We start from the raw sequence: 18,861 nt of genomic DNA on the forward strand, positions 1-18,861 counted from the left end.
AGACCTCTGTCCTGGGGACCTCGAAGATGAGTGACCTGAGCCATGACTCAGCTCTGCAGCGTGGCCGCTAAACGCTGCTGACGCAGAGCTCACCGTGGGGTGATAGGACTGGAACACCCCCGAGCCCGCAGCACAAGCAGGCTGGGCTCCCCCGGCCCCGAGCTGGGGCTGGTGGGGTCCAGCAGCCCCCGGTGCTCCGGGGGACGCAGCTTGGCCTGTGCCTCCCTTCTGAAAACCCCTCCCGTGCTGCCTGTCACCCGTGGACACTAGAGGGCACCGGGCTCCCACCCTGGGAGCAGGATTGGGCCCGGGGCTGGTGGGGTGCAAGGTGCTGGGATGGGAGGCAGCTCCTTGGCATGGGGGCTGCCAGGCTGTGGTCAGTGCAAGGACAAGGACGCCAACCACCCAGGCGGAGCTGGCCCGGACGAGGAGGGCCGTATCTTACACACGTACATAAATACAGTTCGGAGGGGGAAGTTGGTGGGGAAGGGGCTCTGCCGCTCTCTGGAGGGTCCCACGCCGGTCACGTCTGTGGGGTCTTTCGTGAGCCACCTACGGGGCTCCCCGGGAGGGAGGCAGGCTCGTTCCCCCTTGTGATGGAGGGGATGGTGGGCATCCTTCACACCAGCAGCCGGGGCAGAGGGGTGTTTGGGGTGCGGTGCGCGTGGGGTAGGAGGCCTCCCGGCCCCAGTGTGAGGACGCTGGCAGGGTGTCCTCGTCCTGCCCCGTGGCACTTCTGGGTGCGAGGGCCACACGCCGCCCCCTCATAGCACCTGTATGTCCCAGATCTGCGTGGGTCTTTCCTCAGCCATGTCCCAAACAATGGCGTGGTCCCGGTCGTAGGATCGGCCACCTGCGGAGTGAGGGGAGGGTTTCAGGAGGGCAGACTGTGCTCCTGATGGCACTGAAGGGGTGGGTGCCCCATCTCACAGCCAAACACCCCGTTTTTGGAGGGTCCCTGGGAAAGCAGCCCCTGTGCCGGCACGGAGGCCTCACCCTTTATATCGAGGATCATGTCCTCGAACATCTGGCTGTGGATCCGTCCCTGAGAATCGACGCTCCAGGTCTGACGTGGCATCCGAGTCTCGGACCACAGCACAGCCTTCGCACCCTTCCCAGCCGGCCCGATGACCTGCAGGCTCATGGTGGGGGCCACCTGCAAGGAGCAGCAGTGGCTGGGTCAGCCCACTTCTCTCCATCGCCTCCGTCCAGCGCAAAGGCTTGGAGCTCGGAGGGTTTCCCTGTAAATGCAGCTGGTTCTGGGGTGGTACATGGGATGAGCGGGAAAACCCCTCAGTGAGAGGTGGGGATCATTAGAGTGACAAAAACTTGTCAGGGAAGGCAGAGATGCCTTCATGGCTCCAGGGGAGACTTGGGGAGGAGAGAATCAACTGATCTTCGGGGACAAGGCTGAGGTCAGATGCTGGGAAAGGCTGTTATGAGCCCTAAAAGATCGCTGTGGGGTGGGGAGTACCCCAGCAGGAGTCCTGCAGGGGGTCCCCTGCTCCCCTCCGCGGCGCTGGCTGTCACACATGAGCCCTGACCTGGTTTTTCATCAGCCCATCCTCGTAGTACCAGATGGAGCTGCTCTGCTCGCTCAGGCTGGAGACCACCACCCGTCCCGCTTTCATATCCTCCACGTCATCGGGGACGGAGAGGTAGAGCTCCAGCTCCCTGCTCCTGATGCGGAAATAGATCCGTCTCTGGAAAGAGAGAAACCTTTTTTGCACCAAAAAGCCCTGCTGCCTTCACCCCTGGCCCCACACACCGTGGCTGGCCGAGGAAGGACCTTACCCCACCTGTGGCTTTGGGAAGGGAGCACCCTGGTCCCCTGGGGTGGCTGCCCGGAGGGTCCTCCTCGTCCCCCCGGCAGGTCCCTGCCTCTCCCCAGGGCGATGGCTGTGGCCCTGGCCTCTCTCTCCTAGCTGGCATGGGCACAGCTCTCCCCGCCGGGATGCCGGGGTGTTTTGCAAGGTGCCTGCCCGCGGGGAGCGTTTCGCCACCACAGCGGCCACTCCCAGGGTGGGGGACAGGGATCTGGGGGTGACGGTGCTGGGCTGGTGGCACCTTTCGTGGACCAGAGCTGCCAGCGGCATGCCGCTGCTCTCTAGGCCATTGTCCGCTGCCTCCCCCAGCTCACCTGGAGCTGCTACCGCGTCTTCCTCCCAGCCATCGGGACTGGCAGCTCTTTAGCTCCATGTGAGCCACCTGCCTCGGGGTTTTGGGGTTCACCCTCCCGAGTGCCAGTGCCCTGTCCCGTCCCAGCACTCACCTGGCGGATGGGGTAGAGGGATCCCACGTGCTGGAGCCCGCTGTACGTCAGCCAGTTGGTGATTTCGGTGCAGTCCAGCAGCCACTGACGCCCTCGGAAGTCACCATGTTCGCACAGCACCCAGCTGGCAGGGGACAGGATGGGATGGGATGGGATGGGATGGGATGGGACGGGACAGGATGGGACGGGATGGGATGGGATGGGATGGGCACCCCTGGGCAGGCAGACGGCACCCACCGGCTGGGGGGAGAGCAGGGCTGGGGCTCACTTACATCCCGCCTTTGACGCGCACCGACAGCACGTGGTTGTTGAAACCCTCTGCCTGGAGACTCCGCACTTCGTTGTTCAGCTCAATCTCCTTCCCCTCGAAACACTCCAGCCCGTGCAGGAAGATGGAGGGCTCCGAGAAAAACTGCGGGATGGGGGAAGAGACGTGAGGGGAGCAGGCAGGAGAAGCGAGCACCCATGGGTGCAGAGGGCTCCAAGGCTGGATGCCAGCACCAGGGGTGTCCGTGGGAGGGGAAAAACGCGGTTCCTGGCGGGTTTCTGCGTCAGTGCCGGTGAGGGGAAGGAAGGGCTGGTACTCACCACTGGGACCTTCTTCAAGGAGCGGATGGCAGTGGAGGAGAGGCAGCCCATGGCGCTGAGCGTGGGGTACTCGCCCTCGGACAGCACGTGCTGCTCCCCCACGAAGGCCTGCCCGTCGAACAGGATCCAGCTGGCGGGGAGGAGCGTGCCCGGGCTGACGTGGCTGTTGTGGAGGGCATCCATCCCTCCTGCGGCCCCCCAGCACCCCCCGGCCTGCCCACCCTCCCAGGGAGCCCTGTGGGGCTGCCGGCCGAGTGGCCTCCCTGTCCCCGTCCCCAGCCGGAGGCAGCGGGGCCCCGGGACACCCTACCTGCCCCCACGGACTCTGCAGGAGCGTGGGACGAAGGCGGCGGGCAGGGTGTCCTGGTCCTCCTCGAAGGCGACATGATCCCCCAAGAAGTCAGGCTCTGAGAAGAGCAGGATCTGGGGAGGGAGAGCGAGGGGCTCGGTGAGGGGGGCAGAGCATTGCCACCACCCCACAAGGGGCTGCGTCCCCCGGGGGGCACGTCCCCCTCCCCATCCACCACCCCTGACCTTGGAGACGAAATGGAGGTTGTGTTCCCCGACCTGGAAGCAGACAGAGTGGGGCTGGTTGGTGTCTCAGCCCGGCCCCCACCAGCCCCGTGCGCGGCGGCACCGGCGGGTCCCGCGGCGAAGGGAGGGGGGTGTCCGGTGCTCTCACCTGCAGGATGGGCTGCACTGAGGCGATGCGGCAATCCATGGCACCCCAGTCTTCGCAGTTGCGATACACCCCCTTCTCCAGGATGTACTGCTCGCCAGAGAAGTTGGTGCCCTCATAGGCCACCCACCTGCCGGGAAAATGTGGGTGCTGGCTCAGCCCCCACCTCGTCCACCCACCCCGTGCCCCCTCTCCTCCGTCCCCGCACTCACACGCCGCTCAGCACGTGGATGGACTGTGTGACGGTGCCGTAGCCAGCCAGCTGCGTGTCGGGGAGCGCCTCGCTCAGCTCCACGCTCGGGCCCTCCTCGAAGTCCATGGCCTCGAAGAGGACCAGCGCCGGGTCGGAGAAGTCCTGCGGGGAGAAGGAGCCCCCCCCGAGCCCCTCGGTCTGTCGGGGGGAAGGGGCTGCGGGCTGGGCACTCTGACACACACAGCTGGGGTCCTGCCTGGCCTCAGGGACAGCGGGGAGGGTGGGAGCAGCTCTGGGCACCTAGACCTCCGCGTGTGATGAGTTTGGGGGAACTCAGGCCGTGCCCAGCTGCCTGATGCAGGCAGGGAAGGCTCTCTTTGGGGGTGAGGATGGGACCGGGGGGGGGAGGCTCTCCCTGCCCACATTGGGTCCGTCCCCAAGCGATGCCGCCACCCCTGCCCTCACCGTCCGTATCAGCCGTAAGGACACCAGCTCCTTGCTGTAGCCGCCCCACTGCCTCCAGTCCTGGTACTCCCCTTCCTCCAGCAGGTACTGGTGGCCGCGGAAGCCCTCCTTCTCGTAGCCGACCCAGCTGCAGCATGGGCAGATGTGGGCAGTGAGGTCTCCGGAGTGAAGGATTTCCACGTGCCGGGACATGGGAACACCAACCACACTCCGCCAGTGCCACCCTCTCCCCCAAGCTGCCTGTGGACATCCCACAGCTCTGGGCAGCTCATCCGAGCCCTTTCCCCAGGGTGACCGTCACCTTCCCAGCCTGCTCCAGCCGGGATTGTGCACCCCACGCTGCTCACCAGCCGCCCAGGACATGCAGGGAGCCCACAGTGGCCAGCGCTGGCCCGCGCAGGCACTTCAGGTCGTAGACATCTCGGCTGATGGCGAAGCTGCGGCCCTGGAAACCTGCAGCCTCGTAGAGCAGCACCTGAGGACACGGCGGAGTGAGCATGGTCCCATCGCCATCCCGGCCCCGTGGCCTCCCCGGGCGCTGGCCCAGCGCTCACCTGCGGCTCGCCGGGTCTCTCCACAACGGGGCAGCCCTGGAAGGAGAAGGAGCCCCAGTGAGGCCGCGGTGGCAGGAGGGGACAGCGCGGGGGCATCCGATCCCCCTCTTTAAAGCCTGAGCTGGTTTGGGGGTCATTTTCATTCAAGAACAAGCTCTTTTGGGCTTTGTTTTATTGCTTTTCTTCACCACTAACCCACAGGAGCACTTTCTAGAGCCACGCTCGGCACATTTCCACACCGAGCTCTCACTGATGTGAACCGGGAACTGCTGGGAGATGCTCTCGCCTGTCACGCCCAGGGCTGGATACGGCCCTGGCACCCCAGTAACCGCGCTCCAGCAACCGGCACTCACCAGCCTGATGGGGTGCATGGAGCAGATGGATGGGTCCTTTGCTCCCCAAGCCTTTAAATTGGGGTACCCTCCTGGCTCCAAAACGTAGGGATCATCGTCGAAGAAAGGCTTGGAGTAAACCAACCACCTGGGGAAGAGGGGGAAAGCATCACGCCCCACTCCAGCCCGTGCTGGAGCCCAGCGGGTGCCCACCCGACCCCACAGTCCCACTCACAGGCCCGAGTGGACAATGATGGAGGCGGCGGTGAGTGCCTGGCCCCGCACGCGGGTGTCCTCGGCTGAGTCGGTGAACTTCAGCCGGGTGCCTTCACCGTTCTCCTCCGCAAACAGGCTGATCTCAGGGGTGCGGTAATCCTGGCATGGGGCAGAGCAGCGTTACGGGGGTCCGGCACCCCCTGCTTGGGGGGGACTGGGAGGCATGGGGGGAGAAGAAGGCTCGGGGGTGTCCCTGCGCTCACCCGCACCACCCTTTTGAAGGAGCCAATGCGGAAAGGCTGGCTGCCGTGGGGCTGCCCGCTCTGCCCGTACGCCGTCCAGGGGTTGTCGATCTCCACGTCCCCCTCGGCCAGCACGCACTTGCGCCCGTGAAACCGTGGCTTCTCGTACATCACCCACCTGGGAGCAGGGTGGGAGCAAACAGGGGAAAATCCTGCTTTTACCTGCAGCCCCGCAGCCGTCGGGAGCCTCGGGGCAGTGCGAGGGTGGGGACGTCCTGCCACTGCCGCGATGCTGGATCGCAGCCGCAGTAATTAGCACTGGCGGGACGGTCACTCCTGAACCCCAGGCTGGGACCCAGCTGCCATTGCCAGCATGGGGAGTGCACGAGTCCAGGCCAAGCCCTCCCTCCGCGTCCTCGCCACGCGTCCTCGCCACGCGTCCTCGCCCTGCCACCGTCCCCTACCCGCCTCGGATGACCCGGATGGAAATGGTGTGCGAGAACTCCCAGGACGTGGCATCGGGTATGTCGCCCCATATCTCCCGTTTCTGGCCCGCAAAGCCGGCCTCGGAGAAGAGGATGATCTGGGAACAGGTGACACAGCGAAGAGGTGCTACCGTACCACACCTCACCTCACCGCGCCATGCCCCAGCCAGCCAGCCCAGCCTGGCCCCGCCACGCTCCCTCTACCTTGCCGGGTCTCATGTTGATCTTCTCGAAGCCCTCCTTGTCCTCCTCCTGTGAACACCCGAGGGGACGGGCGCGTGAGGAGCACAGAGGGACATCGGCTGCACCAGCCATCTCCCCGCAGCCCAAGGAAGCTGCAGCTGCAGCCTCACGTCTGGCGTCTGCCAATCCCTCCCACCGCCCCGAGCAGCCACACCTCGAGCATTCCTGCCCTGATGGGGATCAGCCTCCCCGCCTGCCCCGGGACCCTCCTGTCACCCGCCCTGGGACCCTCCCATCATCCGTGGTGTCACCCTTCCATCACTTGACCTGGTACCCTTCTGTCACCCGCCTGGTACCCTCCTGTCACCCAGGATGGTACCCTCCCATCACCCATCCTGGTACCCTTCCATCACCCATGCCAATACCCTCCATCACCCACCCTGCTACCGTCCTGTCACCCATCCCAGTACCCTCCCATCATCCGCCCCAGTACCCTCCCATCACACCAGGGGCTTTCACCCCATGGCCTCTCTGATGGGAAGCGCAAGCCATGTGCTGGGAACAGGGAAAGATGCTCCAGGGTTCCGACCCCCCCCCACCTCCCCGCGTGCCCAGGAGGGCAGAGCACCTCCCCAGGCGCCGTGTTGTGGGATTCACTCACCAGGACATCAGTGGGACACAGGGCCACGGCACTCTCTGGCTTTTCGGTAACAGGAAGGACGGAGCCGGGATTCAGGGCTTCCAGCACGGCCATCTCGGGGCCGCGGTGGTCACCAGGACCCAGCCCATTGTAGTCCCCGGGGGTGGGCGAGCCTGTGTCCCCGCCGTCCCTGCCAGGCAGCTCAAGCGGGGCGGTGCTGGGGGAGACGAAGCGGCTGTAGAGCACGCTGTTGTCCAGGCGCGAGTAGGGCTTGCCTTCGTCGGCTGCGGCCGCCCGGTGCTCCAAGAAGTGGGAGAGCAGCGCCATGCCCTTGAGGACATTCCCTCGGAAGAGCACGCTCCGCTCAGCCAAGCCCCCGGCCACCGGTTTGGCCTTTTCCTCCGCTCTCGCCTGCCCCGCTGTCTCCGGGAGCGAGCCCCCCTCCACCTGGCCATTGCTGGCGGTGCTGTCCCCGGGTGCTCCATGGAGGGTCCCCACCTGCGCCCGCTCATCAGGGCTCAGGTAGGGGTTCTCGATCTCCACCTCCTCCTCGGGGCTCTCCTCTTGCCACCCCACTGGGCCCCGCACCAGCAGCTCGTGCAGGGCCTGGGGAAGGGAGACGGCGGCACGGGGGGCCACGCGGTCCTCCTGGATGGGGGGCAGAGCGGCACAGCGGCCCAGCGACGACGGCCGGGGTTGGCGCGGGGTCTTGGGCGCCTTCCGCATCTCCGAGGGCTCCATGTTGCGCAGCGTGTCCACGAAGATCTCCATGTCCACCAGCAGCTCGGGGTCCTCCTCGGTCACGTCTGGGGGGCTCTCAGCCAGGGGGTCAGGGGCTGGCGGCTCGGTGGGGGGCTCTGGGCTGCTCTCGGGCTCTTGGGCTGTGCTCTGGGGGTCCCCTGTCATCTCGCCCCCCTCCAACTCAACCTCAGCCTTTGGAGATGCTGATGCTTCGGGGGAAGGCTCTGGACCATCGCTCGCCTCTGAGGAGGGGTTTTCAAGGGTGCTGCTGGCTGCCGGAGTGCTCTCTGTCCTTGGTGGCGTGGCTGAAATGGTGCCGTCCCCGTCTGCTGCGCTTCCGTCTCCCGCACCAGCTGGATCAGCCTGGCCACCAGCATCCGCCGAGGGACACTGCGGGGAGCTGGTTATACTGGTTTGTGGGTCCCCGGGCCTGTCGCTGTCTCTCGAGGTTGCGTTCACTGGCGTGGCTTCGGCTTGTGGCAAGTGTTTGTCCCCGGGGGATCCCTCGGCCGGGAGCCCAGTGGCCTCCGCAGTGCCCGGCGAGCTCTCGCTGCCTGCTGCTGCCCCAGCAAAGCTGCTGCCGTCCCGCTCACTGCTCTCCCGCTGCGGCAGGGCCACCGTGGCACTGGCATCACCGTGCATCCCGTTTCGGGCTTCCCTTCCCTCCGCCAGCCCGGGCTCAAGCCCGGCTGCGTCCCTGCCTGTTCGTAGCACGGTGACGTTCCTGGGCCTGGGTAGGGCAGGGACGCAGTGGGGCTCAACCCCGCACGGGGCACCGGGACCCTCACCGGGACCCCCTGCAGGGCGCTCAGCGGGTCGGGTGGGGAGGAGGGTGCCGTGCACATAGCTCTCCCTGTGCACGGGCATCTCACGGGGGGCACCCACCAGCCGAGGGATGCCATCACCGCCGCCACCGGCCTCCGCCTTCCCCCTCTCATCCTGCCGCCGGGGCTTCTGCGCCGGGGAATACACCTGCGAGAAGATGGGGCCGTGCGTGGTGAAGTCCTTGAGGAGGTTGACAGAGGACGAGCGTTCCCGGTGCGTCACGGTGGCGGGGCTGGATGCTGTCTTCTCCACAATCTCCCTCTCCCAGGCCTGCAGCAGGAGGGAGACGCGGGAGGGGCTCCCCTCCCGGCCCCGCACACTCCCCGTATTCTCCAGCCGCCGTGACACCAGTGAGACCTTCTGGAAGCGGGACCTGCCCTCGGACCCTGGAGCACCCGCCGTCGCCTGCTTCATTCTCAGCTCTGCACTGGAGACGAAGCCCCTGGTCTTGGCGTGCCGGAACGGCGGATCCATGCCGGGGGGCCGGGGAGGGGGCTGCCGTGGCCCCGTAACACCCCGCGCTGCCGGGCTTGGTCCCGGCGGCTGCTGCGCTGGGGCTGGCAGAGCTGCAGGGAGAGAAGGAGACCCTGGGAGAGCTGAGCAGAAACCGCCCTGCAGGGAACCAGCCCTGGACCCCAAGCCAGACCCTAAAATCCCCTAGACCTCCCTCTGATCCTGCAGGACATTTTGGGGGGGTCCCATGAGCACACAGGTGGCTTTGGGGCTCTCTGCAATTCTCGGGGTGCTTATGTCATCCGTCCTGGCAGGTGCAGGATGTGGGGGACACCGTGGGCCCCTCTGCCTGCCAACGCTTCTGCATCCAGCAGAGATGGTGGGGAGCTCCACCATGCCGCCAAGGTGGGCTCCGGCAGAGCCCGGTGGGCCGGCACAGCACAGGTGAGCGTGCAGGATCCGGCCGTGCCATGCCGTGCCCCGAGCTGTGCCATGCCCCAAGCTGCAGGATGAGTCAGGCGGGCAGCAGGACTGCGCCGAGTCAGCAAATGCAGCAAACAAACAAGCCGAAAAAGCAACAGGGAAGCTGCTCCGTGGGGGAAAAGGGCCTGGCCGGGACTGGGACCGGGGCTGGGGCAGCCGTGGGGTTCGCAGGAGGAGGTGGGGACCTGAGCAGCACCTTCCCTTGACCCTTCCCTATTGCTGCTCGGCAAAGGTGGGATGGCTTCATCCACCTCTGCAGCCACGAGAAAACGAGATGCACTAATCACCCGGCACTTGCACCCTGATCCAAGCTGATACCCAGCACTCAGTTCCTGTATCCTTGTGTTCGGCACTGCAGGGTGGGCGTCACTGTTGTCCCCAGGGTGCAGGGAAGGGACAGGGACACCCAGGCTGGGGGGGATGCCGGTTGAGGCGTCGCTGCGCCGTGGCTGCGTCCCTGCCCCAGAAGGGTTTTATTGCTGGGTTGGGGTTTGGGAAGCAGCTGACGCAGCAGGAGCCGGGGAGGGAGCCGGAAGCGTGCCCGCACCTCGGCATCTCCCAATTAGGAGCTGTTTGGTGTCACCACCCGGCTACGGGGACAGGGCTTTGGGCTCAGCCCGAGGACAGGCTGAGCTTGGGGGCTCCCAGCCGGGGACGGGGACACCTCCCTGCACAGCCTCCAGGGCTGGTTTCCCCATGGGGCACCTCGGGAGAGGGCCCCATCCTGCACTGCTTGGGGCTGGGTTCCCTCCAACGGCTGCAGGTTGGGCTTTACCGGTCCCTAAGGGGGGTCAGGGAGGCCGGGGACAGGCAGCTGCCTGCCCCTTCTGCCAGCCCGCCACGCACCCTCCACGTCTCGCTCTCCCCGGCCCGGCAGGTCTTTCCGGTACAGATAGGAAGAGTTTGTGTCATTTTCCAGGAGACGATGAGACCTCGTCTGGGACAGCCAGCACTGCTGGAGGCTGGGACCAGCCTGGGCGGGGCCACACATCTGCATGGGTAAAGCCACATCTGGATCCCCAGGGCCACAGCTGGACTCCCAGGGTCACAGCACCCGCCAGTGGAAAAGGGATGGGTGCACTCGGCAGTGCAGAGGAAAAGCTGCTTAAATGTGCTGGGGACAAGACGGGCGTCAGAACAAACGGGCAAGAGTGGGGTCAGGCTGCAGGGAGCCCCAGCACCCCGAGCCGGGGGCTCCGTGGTGGCACACAGGGGACCCCCACACCTCAGAAGCTCCTGCCAGGGCTGGCGGTGCCAGGGCAGTGTGGTTTGCCCAGGGACGTGGCCCCTCTCTGCCCTGCACTATTGCCATCCCACCGGTGCTGGAGCTGGAGCCGCCTGGCACCTGGTTGCACCCCGGGCTTGCTTCAGCGCTGGTTTCTCAAGTGCTCGCTGGCGGTGCCCGGCCCCGCCGTGCCCGTGGCCCCAGGGAGGCACCGGCACAGGGATGCCGGCCCCGCGCGGCACCGGGGTGGTGGTGGGGAAGCAGGAGCTGCTGACTCAGCGTCACAGCTGCCTCTCGTCTGGAGCCGGATTTCCAAAGATCTCCAGGTCTGTCTTTCCCATCCCATCCCTGCAGCTGGATCGGCACTCGGTGCCACCCTGGGCCACCCACTGTGCCCCCGGCCCTGGGAAAGGAGCTCACCCCAGAACCCTGCTCTGCCTCAGCACCCCATTTTTTGCTAAAATATTTCCTAGTGGGAAATAGTATGTCCTTGTCCTGGGTCAGGGACATGAGGACACGAGGACACAAGGGCAAGACCCTGCAGCCTCCCAGCTGCTCCTGCCGAGCATCCCTACCCGCCAGGACATGCCGCGCTGGATCCCAGCGGTATTGCCACACCAGAGCACCCGGCACGGCTAATTAATCCCCCCTGGCCAAGCCAAGCCAACCCACTCAGCTCATTTTCTGCCTCCCGTCATCCCAAAGGGTCTCCCAGCACCCAAGTAAAAGGTGCAGGGTGCCATTTAATATTCAGAAGAGACAGAGGGACCAAGGGCAGTGGTTGCGGCTGCCTTTGAGCCGGTGACCACGGATTAAGCCGAGCCTCCGGCCATGTCGGGCTGAGCCCCGTTGCCATGGGGTGAGAGCGGACCTGCCGCCTTCAGGAAAATCAAGGATTTGGGTTGGGCGGCTGCTGCGCAGGCTGGGGTTCATGACGAGGGCAGGGGAACCGCCGTCTCCCCTCACTGCCCCTGCCTCCCCACCGCCGAGCTGTGTCACAGGCGGCCACATGCCCTGCGGGGAGGAGGGGGACAGGGGGGACAGGGGTGCCCCACTGTCCCCCCAGCCCAGGTCGTGAGGCCACCAGAGTTGGAGGAGCCCTGGCTTGCGCCGGTGGCTCTGAGGACACAATTTGGTGGCAGGAGCGGGGTTACAACCCCAGCAGCCCCACGATGTTGGGGGCTGAAGCTGAGAGGGGCAGAGCTGGGCTCAGCCCCCACCTCCCAGCCCCGTCCCCCCTCCCCAGCCAGTGCTGATCCCAATCCTGGGTGAGTGGGGACCCATCCCAGCACCCACCGAGCCAGGGCATGGGTCCGAGCACTGCGCAGCCCCCACTGTTGGCAGCTGGCATGGGAGCACCGGTGCCCTCCGGCTCCCAGTACCGCAAAGGCTCCCTCCTCGCCAGCACCCATGCAAGCTGGGCTGGTCTGGGCAGCACCCCACGCCCAGGGCCTCCGCCCCGCACCCCCATGTACCTGCTGGCTGAGGGTCCTGCCGCGCTGGCTGGGTGGCGAGCGGGGTGCTGTGCCGTGCTGTGCTGTGCCGAGTGGGGCTGGGGGTGCTTCTCCCTGCACACCGCGGCTGGGCGGACCGGCAGAGTCACCGGGCGAGCACCCAGCCCTCGCTGAGCACCCAGCCCTGAGCACCCAGCCCTGGCGCAGCGGAGGTTTGGCATTCCTCAGGTGCTGACAGCCGGGGAGCCGGTCAGGCTGGTTCCCCGGCACCCGGTTCCTCTGTTTCCTCCGACTCAGCAGCGCCGGGAGGGAGCCTGGCCAGCCTGGGTGGCTCTGGGCCCCCTCAGACCCCCCGCCACCCATCTCGGTGAGGGTGATCCTAATCTTGGAGGGGACATCAGTGCCCGGCTTCGCCGCCACGGCTCTGCACCGCCAGCCTGCCAGAGCAGCACGTCAGCCGGGCTCGGCTGGGCCATGGGGCTGGCGGGGTCCCAACACACTGCAGTGAGGGGCTACGGGTCCCCAGGGCCACGATTGCACCCAGATTCATCAGCTAGATGGGGGGTCCCACGCAGAGCCCCCCCCAGCACTGCAGCACGTTCCCAAGAGGCTCCTGATGCTGGGCGGTCTCCCAGGTCTCGGGGAGCTGGGGCTCTTGAGGGGCTTTGCGCTGCCTTGGGGACAGAGCGGGGGTCACGGTAGCCCTGGGCCACTGCAGGAGACCTGACCCCGGTGTGCAGGGCCCTTTCCTGGCAGGGCTCGGAGCGACTGCAGAACCAGCACCCGCCCTGTATCCTCACCCTGCCCTCCTGCTCCTCCCCAGCACCTGCGGGTGCCCCACCATGGTGCCTGCCTCACCCCGGGGCCACCACTCCCGGCTGCCTGCCCGGGCCGGGAGCCTCCTCAGCCACAGCTGGCCCCGTGCAAATGGCCAAAGTTCAGCTCCGGTTGGGGTGCCCGGGGCCACCCACCTCTGGGTGCCACCGGTCACACGCCAGGGAAACCAAGGCACAGCCGAGATCCCTCTGCACCTTGGCCAGCAGCGCCGGGGTCCAGCCAGCAATGCGGCACCCACGGCTCGGCCATCCTTCACCCACCGCCGTGCCGGCTTTGCCCGTCCTGGAGAAGTGCCGGGTCACGGCAGGGGCTGGAGCGGATCAGCTGGACTCTGCCCTGTCCCTCCCCGCCGCAGCTGGTGGGACGCGGTTGTGAAACCCCCCGGGAGGAGCTGCAGGCTACTGAGGACACCCGTGGGGTCTGTGTCCCTGACCCCGCCTGGGGAAGGGTCTCTGAAGCCCCCCCTGTGCTGGTCCCCAAGGGGAGGGATCAGCCCAATTGGCCCCCAGAGTCATGGGGATGGGGGGCTCTGGGGAGCCCTGCCAGCCTCTGGCCAAGGGGACCACGGTGGCAGGGTACCGAGTTGTGCTGCCTGAAGGCACAGGAGGAAGTGGCTCCATCCCACGGCCCATGATCTCCCAAGGGACACCCGCAGGGATGTCCCAGGGGCCCTGGGAACCTTCTCTCCCCTCCCTGGGGAGCTCCACCGGGCTGGGGCTGGGCGCTGCCAAGGGCGGGTGAGCTGTAGAGGCAGAAATGTTTATTGAATAAAATCACGAGAGGGGTGCCACTCACCAGCCCCAACCCTGGCAGCAGGTGAGGACAGCCAGGGCCGTCACATAGCTTTGGGTGTCAGCGAGATGCTTGAGGTGCTGGCAGGATGTGGGAAGCAGCACCCAGAGGTATCGGAGGTGGAGATGCCCACCCTGGCATGGCACCCCCAGACAAAGCTCTGGGAGGGTTCGGTGGTGCCACCAAGCCAGGGAAAGCAGTGACAGGCAGAGCCGTGCCCCCACGGTGCCATGGTGGTGGCACACTGGGAGCTCGGGGTGCTCCTGAGATTGGGGGGGGATGAGAAATTAAAGCTTTTTCCATGGAAAGGGGGGTCTGTTGCACCCCAGGCGCAGCCCTGGGGCAGTAGTGCTGCAGGGTGGGTGTGTGGGCATGGCCTGGGACGGGGGGGCTGGCTGGGGGGCTGCCCTCCCCGAGGGCTTTGGGGACAGCGGGCTGCTCGGCGCTTGGGGGGGACCCTCCTCCGTCCTTGTCCCTGAGGCTGGGGCAGCGTTGCTGGAGCTGGGGGTTTCAGTGGGTGATGGTGGTGGCTCCTCCTGGCCCTGAGGGTCCGGGGCTGGGGGGGCAGCCCCCACCTGCGCAGCCCCCGGAGCCATCCCAGCTCAGACAGGCCTCGCTGGGGGACATTGCTGCTGCCTGGGGACACCGTGGCGGGTCCCCACGTCCACTCTGGGCAGCCCCTTCCCCACCTCCCCCAGCACAAAGCCCTGCAGCAGCGCCATAGCCCGGTCAGGCCGGCTCCTTCCTTCCTCCTCCTCCTCCTCCTCCTGAACTGGCCACCTGGCATCCAGGCTGGAGCACCCACCGGCCTGGGCAAGGCGACCGTGGGGGACCACGGGGCCAGGGGGTGGGCGCTGGCGCTGGTGCAGGCGCCAGTGGAGCTGGAGGTGGATGTGCTGGGAGAAGCGGCTGTGGCACTGGTGGCACTGGAAGGGCTTCTCGCCCAAGTGCAGCCGCAGGTGGGTCTTCAGGTTGCTGTTGCTGCTGAAGCGCTTGTGGCACGTCTGCGGGGACAAGAGGATGGGGAGCTCAGGGTGGATGCTGCACCCCAGTTCGGGACCCCCCACCCACCCTCCTGCCACCCAGCGGGCACCTACCGGGCACTGGTGGGGCTTCTCGCCGGTGTGCACCAGCCGGTGCTTCTGCAGGTGTGCCAGCTGCGTGAAGCGCTTCTTGCAGACGAGGCACTGGAAGGGCCGCTCGCCGCTGTGCACCCTCAGGTGGACCTGCCGGGGCGAGGACACACGGGGCTACAGGGGGGCACTGGGGGAACCCAGGAGTCCGGGCTGCCCTAGCCCCCTGCTCCCGGGAGCATCCCGCAGACCCCAGGGCACGGCTGGAGCGCAGAGCGGGTATATCCACAGCCCATCTCGGAGCACTTCATGCCGATGGGCACTTTGCTGGGGGGAAACTGAGGCACAGGGAGAGGCCCATGACCTGCCCGCACAGCTGGGACGAGTCCCTGCTGCCCCTTGTCCCCAGTATAGGGAGGCAGGTGGGGTGCGCTGCCAGGCTGGTGGGGGGAGAGCGGGTGCTGGAGCACCCCGGGTACCTTGAGGTTGGAGAGCTGCCCGAAGCTCTTGGCGCAGACGTTGCACTCGTACTTGCTCCTGCCCGCGTCCTTCCCCAGCGGGTACGGCCCGGTGCTGGTGGACGGCTTGGCCACGCTGTGGCTGGGCACCTCTGGCTGTGGGGCAGAGCAGGGCATCCCCTCCCGCAGCAGCGGGCACCCCCCTGCCCCGCAGCCGGGGAAGGGGAAAGGCCCTTGGAGGAGAGGGAATAATCCCACCAGTGGCTTAGGCAGCCCGGGAGCTCCCTGCCCGGCGGGCAGGAGGGTCCCGCATGGCAGCAGGCAGGGTGGCAGCTGGAGGAGGGCACCGCTGCCGCCCTGCGAAGGTGACACCCGGGTCCCCAAGTCACCCAGGTGAGCGAGGGGTGGGGTGGGCTGCAGGGCGAGCAGGAGCCGAGGGCAGTGGGCGCCGCAGAGGCACGGCTGGGGCAGGAGGAGGGGGCACAGGTTGCCCAGGTGGACCCTCATCTCCGTGGGCAGCGGGGTGGGTGGCTGGGCCCCCACTGGCATCGGCTCTTCTCGGCCAAAGGGCTCCTTCCTCCAACCCTCCACGGCTCCCTGCAGCTCTTCGGCCTCGGCTCTTGCCTCTTCCTCCTCCTCCGTGCTGCTGGTGGGGATGTCTTCGGTGCAGAGCGGCCACGCTGGTGAAGGGGCCATGGGCAGTCCCGTGGGTGTCCCGCAGCTGGTGGCCCTGGTGGCATCAGGAGCTGCGGGCAGAGGAGCAGCCGGGGGGTCAGCGGGGAGCCCGGGGGGCACAGGGAGCTCAGGGATGAGGGGCTGGTGGTGGGGAGCCAAACAGGCGGGAGCAACGCTGTGTCTGCAGGACAGACAGGAGCACCCGCTGCCGGATTTGTGGGGCCAGGGGTGCAGGCAGCTGCGAGCGGAGGCTCTGCTGCTGGGGGGGTCTGCCGAGCCCTCAGCCCTGGGCAGGAGCCCTTTGGGGACAGCCAGCAGCTTGGCCCCAGCCCCTGGGGACAAGGCGGGAGAAACCGGCCACATCCCAGGGACGGGAGGGAAGAGGCAGAGGAGGGCAGGGAGGAAGAGCATGGGGAGGAAGGAGCGCAGAGAGCTGGAGCAGAGAGCATCATCCCCTTCCTGGCCGCATCCTCACAGAACCACGCGGGCCACGGTGGCGGTGGTGGGTGCTGCGTGGTGGGTGGTGGTGGTGGGTGCTCCTGGCTGCGCCCCACGGGGAGCTCGGGGTGGGTGGGCAGCGGCCACAGGCAGCAGAAGTAGACGCCAAGGCTGCTGGGGCAGAGCAGGAGGTTGGGGACCATGGGGCCCGGGTTCATGTAGCACATCCAGGCGCTGTGACGGGAGCCAGGGGTGGCGAGGGGGGGGCCGGAGGTCCCCTCTGGCCAGGAGACCTGTGGGGGGAGGAACACGAGCTGGGACGTGGAGCGGAGTTATGGGGCGGGACTCTGCGGACACCAGATCTTGGCATAGGGGTTTGGGGTTCAAACCCCAGCCTTGCGGTTTGGAGGAGGTTTTGGAAATGAGGGGTGGCCAAGGGCCCCCCCCCAGTCTGTGGAGCAAGGTCTTTGGCTGTCACCGGTCTGCCACTGCCCCACCCCAGTCGTGCCTCAGTTTCCCCCCTGCAGCAGCATCTGGGGAGGGCTGAGCCATTCCCCGCCGAGCCCAGGGCTGTGTTGGGGGGGGTCGGGGTGTCCCCACAGGTACTTGGAGGTGAGGGAGAGGTTGTGGGGTGCTGGGGGACCATGGCGGTGGCAGTGGCGCCGGTACTTACCCGCCAGGAGGGCTGCCCGTCAGATGTCCCCTTCGGTGTAGATGTCCCCAGGTGGCAACCGGACCTGTGTGTCCTGTGGGGTGCACTCACTGCTCCCCACGGCCAGTCTGGGGGGGCACCAGCCACCACTCAGAGGGGACCAGGGGGGCTCAGCTACCTCCTTGCCCCATCCCACACCCCCAGACCCAACGGGCTGAGCCCCCACAACGGGACAAGGCTGTGCGGGGCCGCGCTCGGGGAGTGCGTGGGGCTGCGCAGAGCCTGGCCACGTCCCAGTGCCCTGGGGACGGCACTGGCACCCAGTCCTGGTGCCCCAGTACCGACCCTGACCCACAGCATGAAAAGCCATTGCCAGAGGAAAAATAGCATGTACAGGAGGGTTGCCCAAACCCGCCAAGCACAAACGAAGGGCCAGGCAGGGAGCAGAGCTGGGGCTGGGGCGCACCCGGGCAGGGCAGTGCCCTCGGCTCGGCCCCACTTCCCCAGCCATCGGAAGGCAAACAGGCATTTTTTTCCCCCCTTTGCTTGTTTTTGGGGTAACTAAACCCAAAGCAACAGTCAAGCCTAAAGACCAGGTTTGCAGCGCGGGCTGGGGAAGCCAAAGCCTGACAAGCAAAGCCGCGCACCACCCCGTATCACCATGTCCCGGCATCACTGTGTCCCGGCATCACTGTGTCCCAGCATCACCGTGTCCTGGCACCGAGGAGCTCTGTCCCCTCCAGCCGATGCTGTGCCCTGTAAAATGGCAAATGGCAGCGATGGCAGCCCTGAGCCGGAGCGATGGGAGCAGGATCTGCAGGGGAGGTGGAAAGGGCAGAAGAGCTGGCAGGGATGCCTGCACATGGGGGCGTCCCTGTGGGACATGGCAGCGCAGTGGCTCCTACCTGCTCCTCTCCAGCACCGCAACCGCCGATGAGCCCTGGCCGCTGCGGTGTTACCGTTCAGTGGCTGCCAGGAGAGAGTGAACAGGAAACTTCTGGGTTCGGGGACCTTTGCTAAATTTGGAGAGGTGAGGTGAAGCTTCAGCACTCGCAGCTCTGCAGGGAGGAAGAGGAGGAGGAGGTGGGACTGTGTTGTCTCTGATAGACACGGCCCCGCGGCCGGGGACTCGGCTCCCTCGCCAGGGCATGGCCCGCCACCGGGAGATGCCACCCGTGACACCATGATGGGGTCTCTCCCGGAGCAGAAAATCCCCAGGAAAGCAGAGGGAGGTCACTGTCCCCTCCCCGGCCACCCGCCTGCCACCGCTGCAGCTGGCGGGACAGAGGGCTGAACCTGGCACTGGGGACACTGGGGGCACTGGAGGCACTGGAGGCACTGAGAGCTGTGAGGGATGGGGACGCAGCAGGGCCCCAAGCACCACACAGTCGGGCTCTCCTGCCCCGGCTGGGTGTGGCAGAGGTGCCATCGCCACCCACCACAGGGACCTCAGCCACCTTCCAGCTGGTGTCACCAGCCCCGGCTGCACCGGGAGCCTGAAGAAGTGCCAGGAGTGGCAGCAGCTTCAGCTGGGAGTGTCCGACAGCCTGAGACCACATGAATGGCTCCCCTTAAACAGGGCGTTAACTCTGAGGCCTACTGGTGGCTAACATGGTCACCACTTTGAAGAGAAGCGCTCAGTGAGCGCACGGAGCAGCTTCCAGCTGGTGGGGACCCTGACCCACGGGGGCTGCCCTTCTCCTGTGACAGTGGGGACGAGTCCCACACCCACTCCAGTACCTCCCAAAAAGCTGCCCCACCGGGAAAGACCAGAAAAAGCTGATTTCTCCTTCTCTGCGGGGTTTCAGCAGAGCCTCTGCCCCCCCTCCAGCACCCTTCATGGGGAACGCAGTGGCTTAAGAAACCACATGCAAAACACAACCAGGTGGGGAGTGGTAGGGGAAGG

General features: G+C 66.6%; 1 protein-coding gene across 1 annotated transcript; it reads right to left on the reverse strand.

The window, feature by feature from the left end:
* Window positions 1-764: 764 nt before the first annotated feature.
* Window positions 765-8,889, reverse strand: CRYBG2 (crystallin beta-gamma domain containing 2). Its single transcript, XM_059830943.1, has 19 exons — window positions 6,871-8,889; window positions 6,231-6,275; window positions 6,006-6,124; window positions 5,563-5,719; window positions 5,319-5,458; window positions 5,105-5,231; window positions 4,752-4,787; window positions 4,545-4,672; window positions 4,198-4,324; window positions 3,752-3,894; window positions 3,543-3,669; window positions 3,395-3,427; window positions 3,171-3,283; window positions 2,861-2,990; window positions 2,545-2,684; window positions 2,273-2,396; window positions 1,545-1,703; window positions 997-1,156; window positions 765-853 (listed from the first exon to the last, which is right to left on the reverse strand). The coding sequence occupies exons 1-19, from the start codon at window positions 8,887-8,889 to the stop codon at window positions 765-767; spliced, it is 4,116 nt and encodes a 1,371-aa protein (XP_059686926.1).
* Between the last annotated feature and the right edge of the window lie 9,972 nt (window positions 8,890-18,861).

This window comes from Gavia stellata, chromosome 29, assembly GCF_030936135.1.
Source record: "Gavia stellata isolate bGavSte3 chromosome 29, bGavSte3.hap2, whole genome shotgun sequence".
NCBI lineage: Eukaryota > Metazoa > Chordata > Aves > Gaviiformes > Gaviidae > Gavia > Gavia stellata.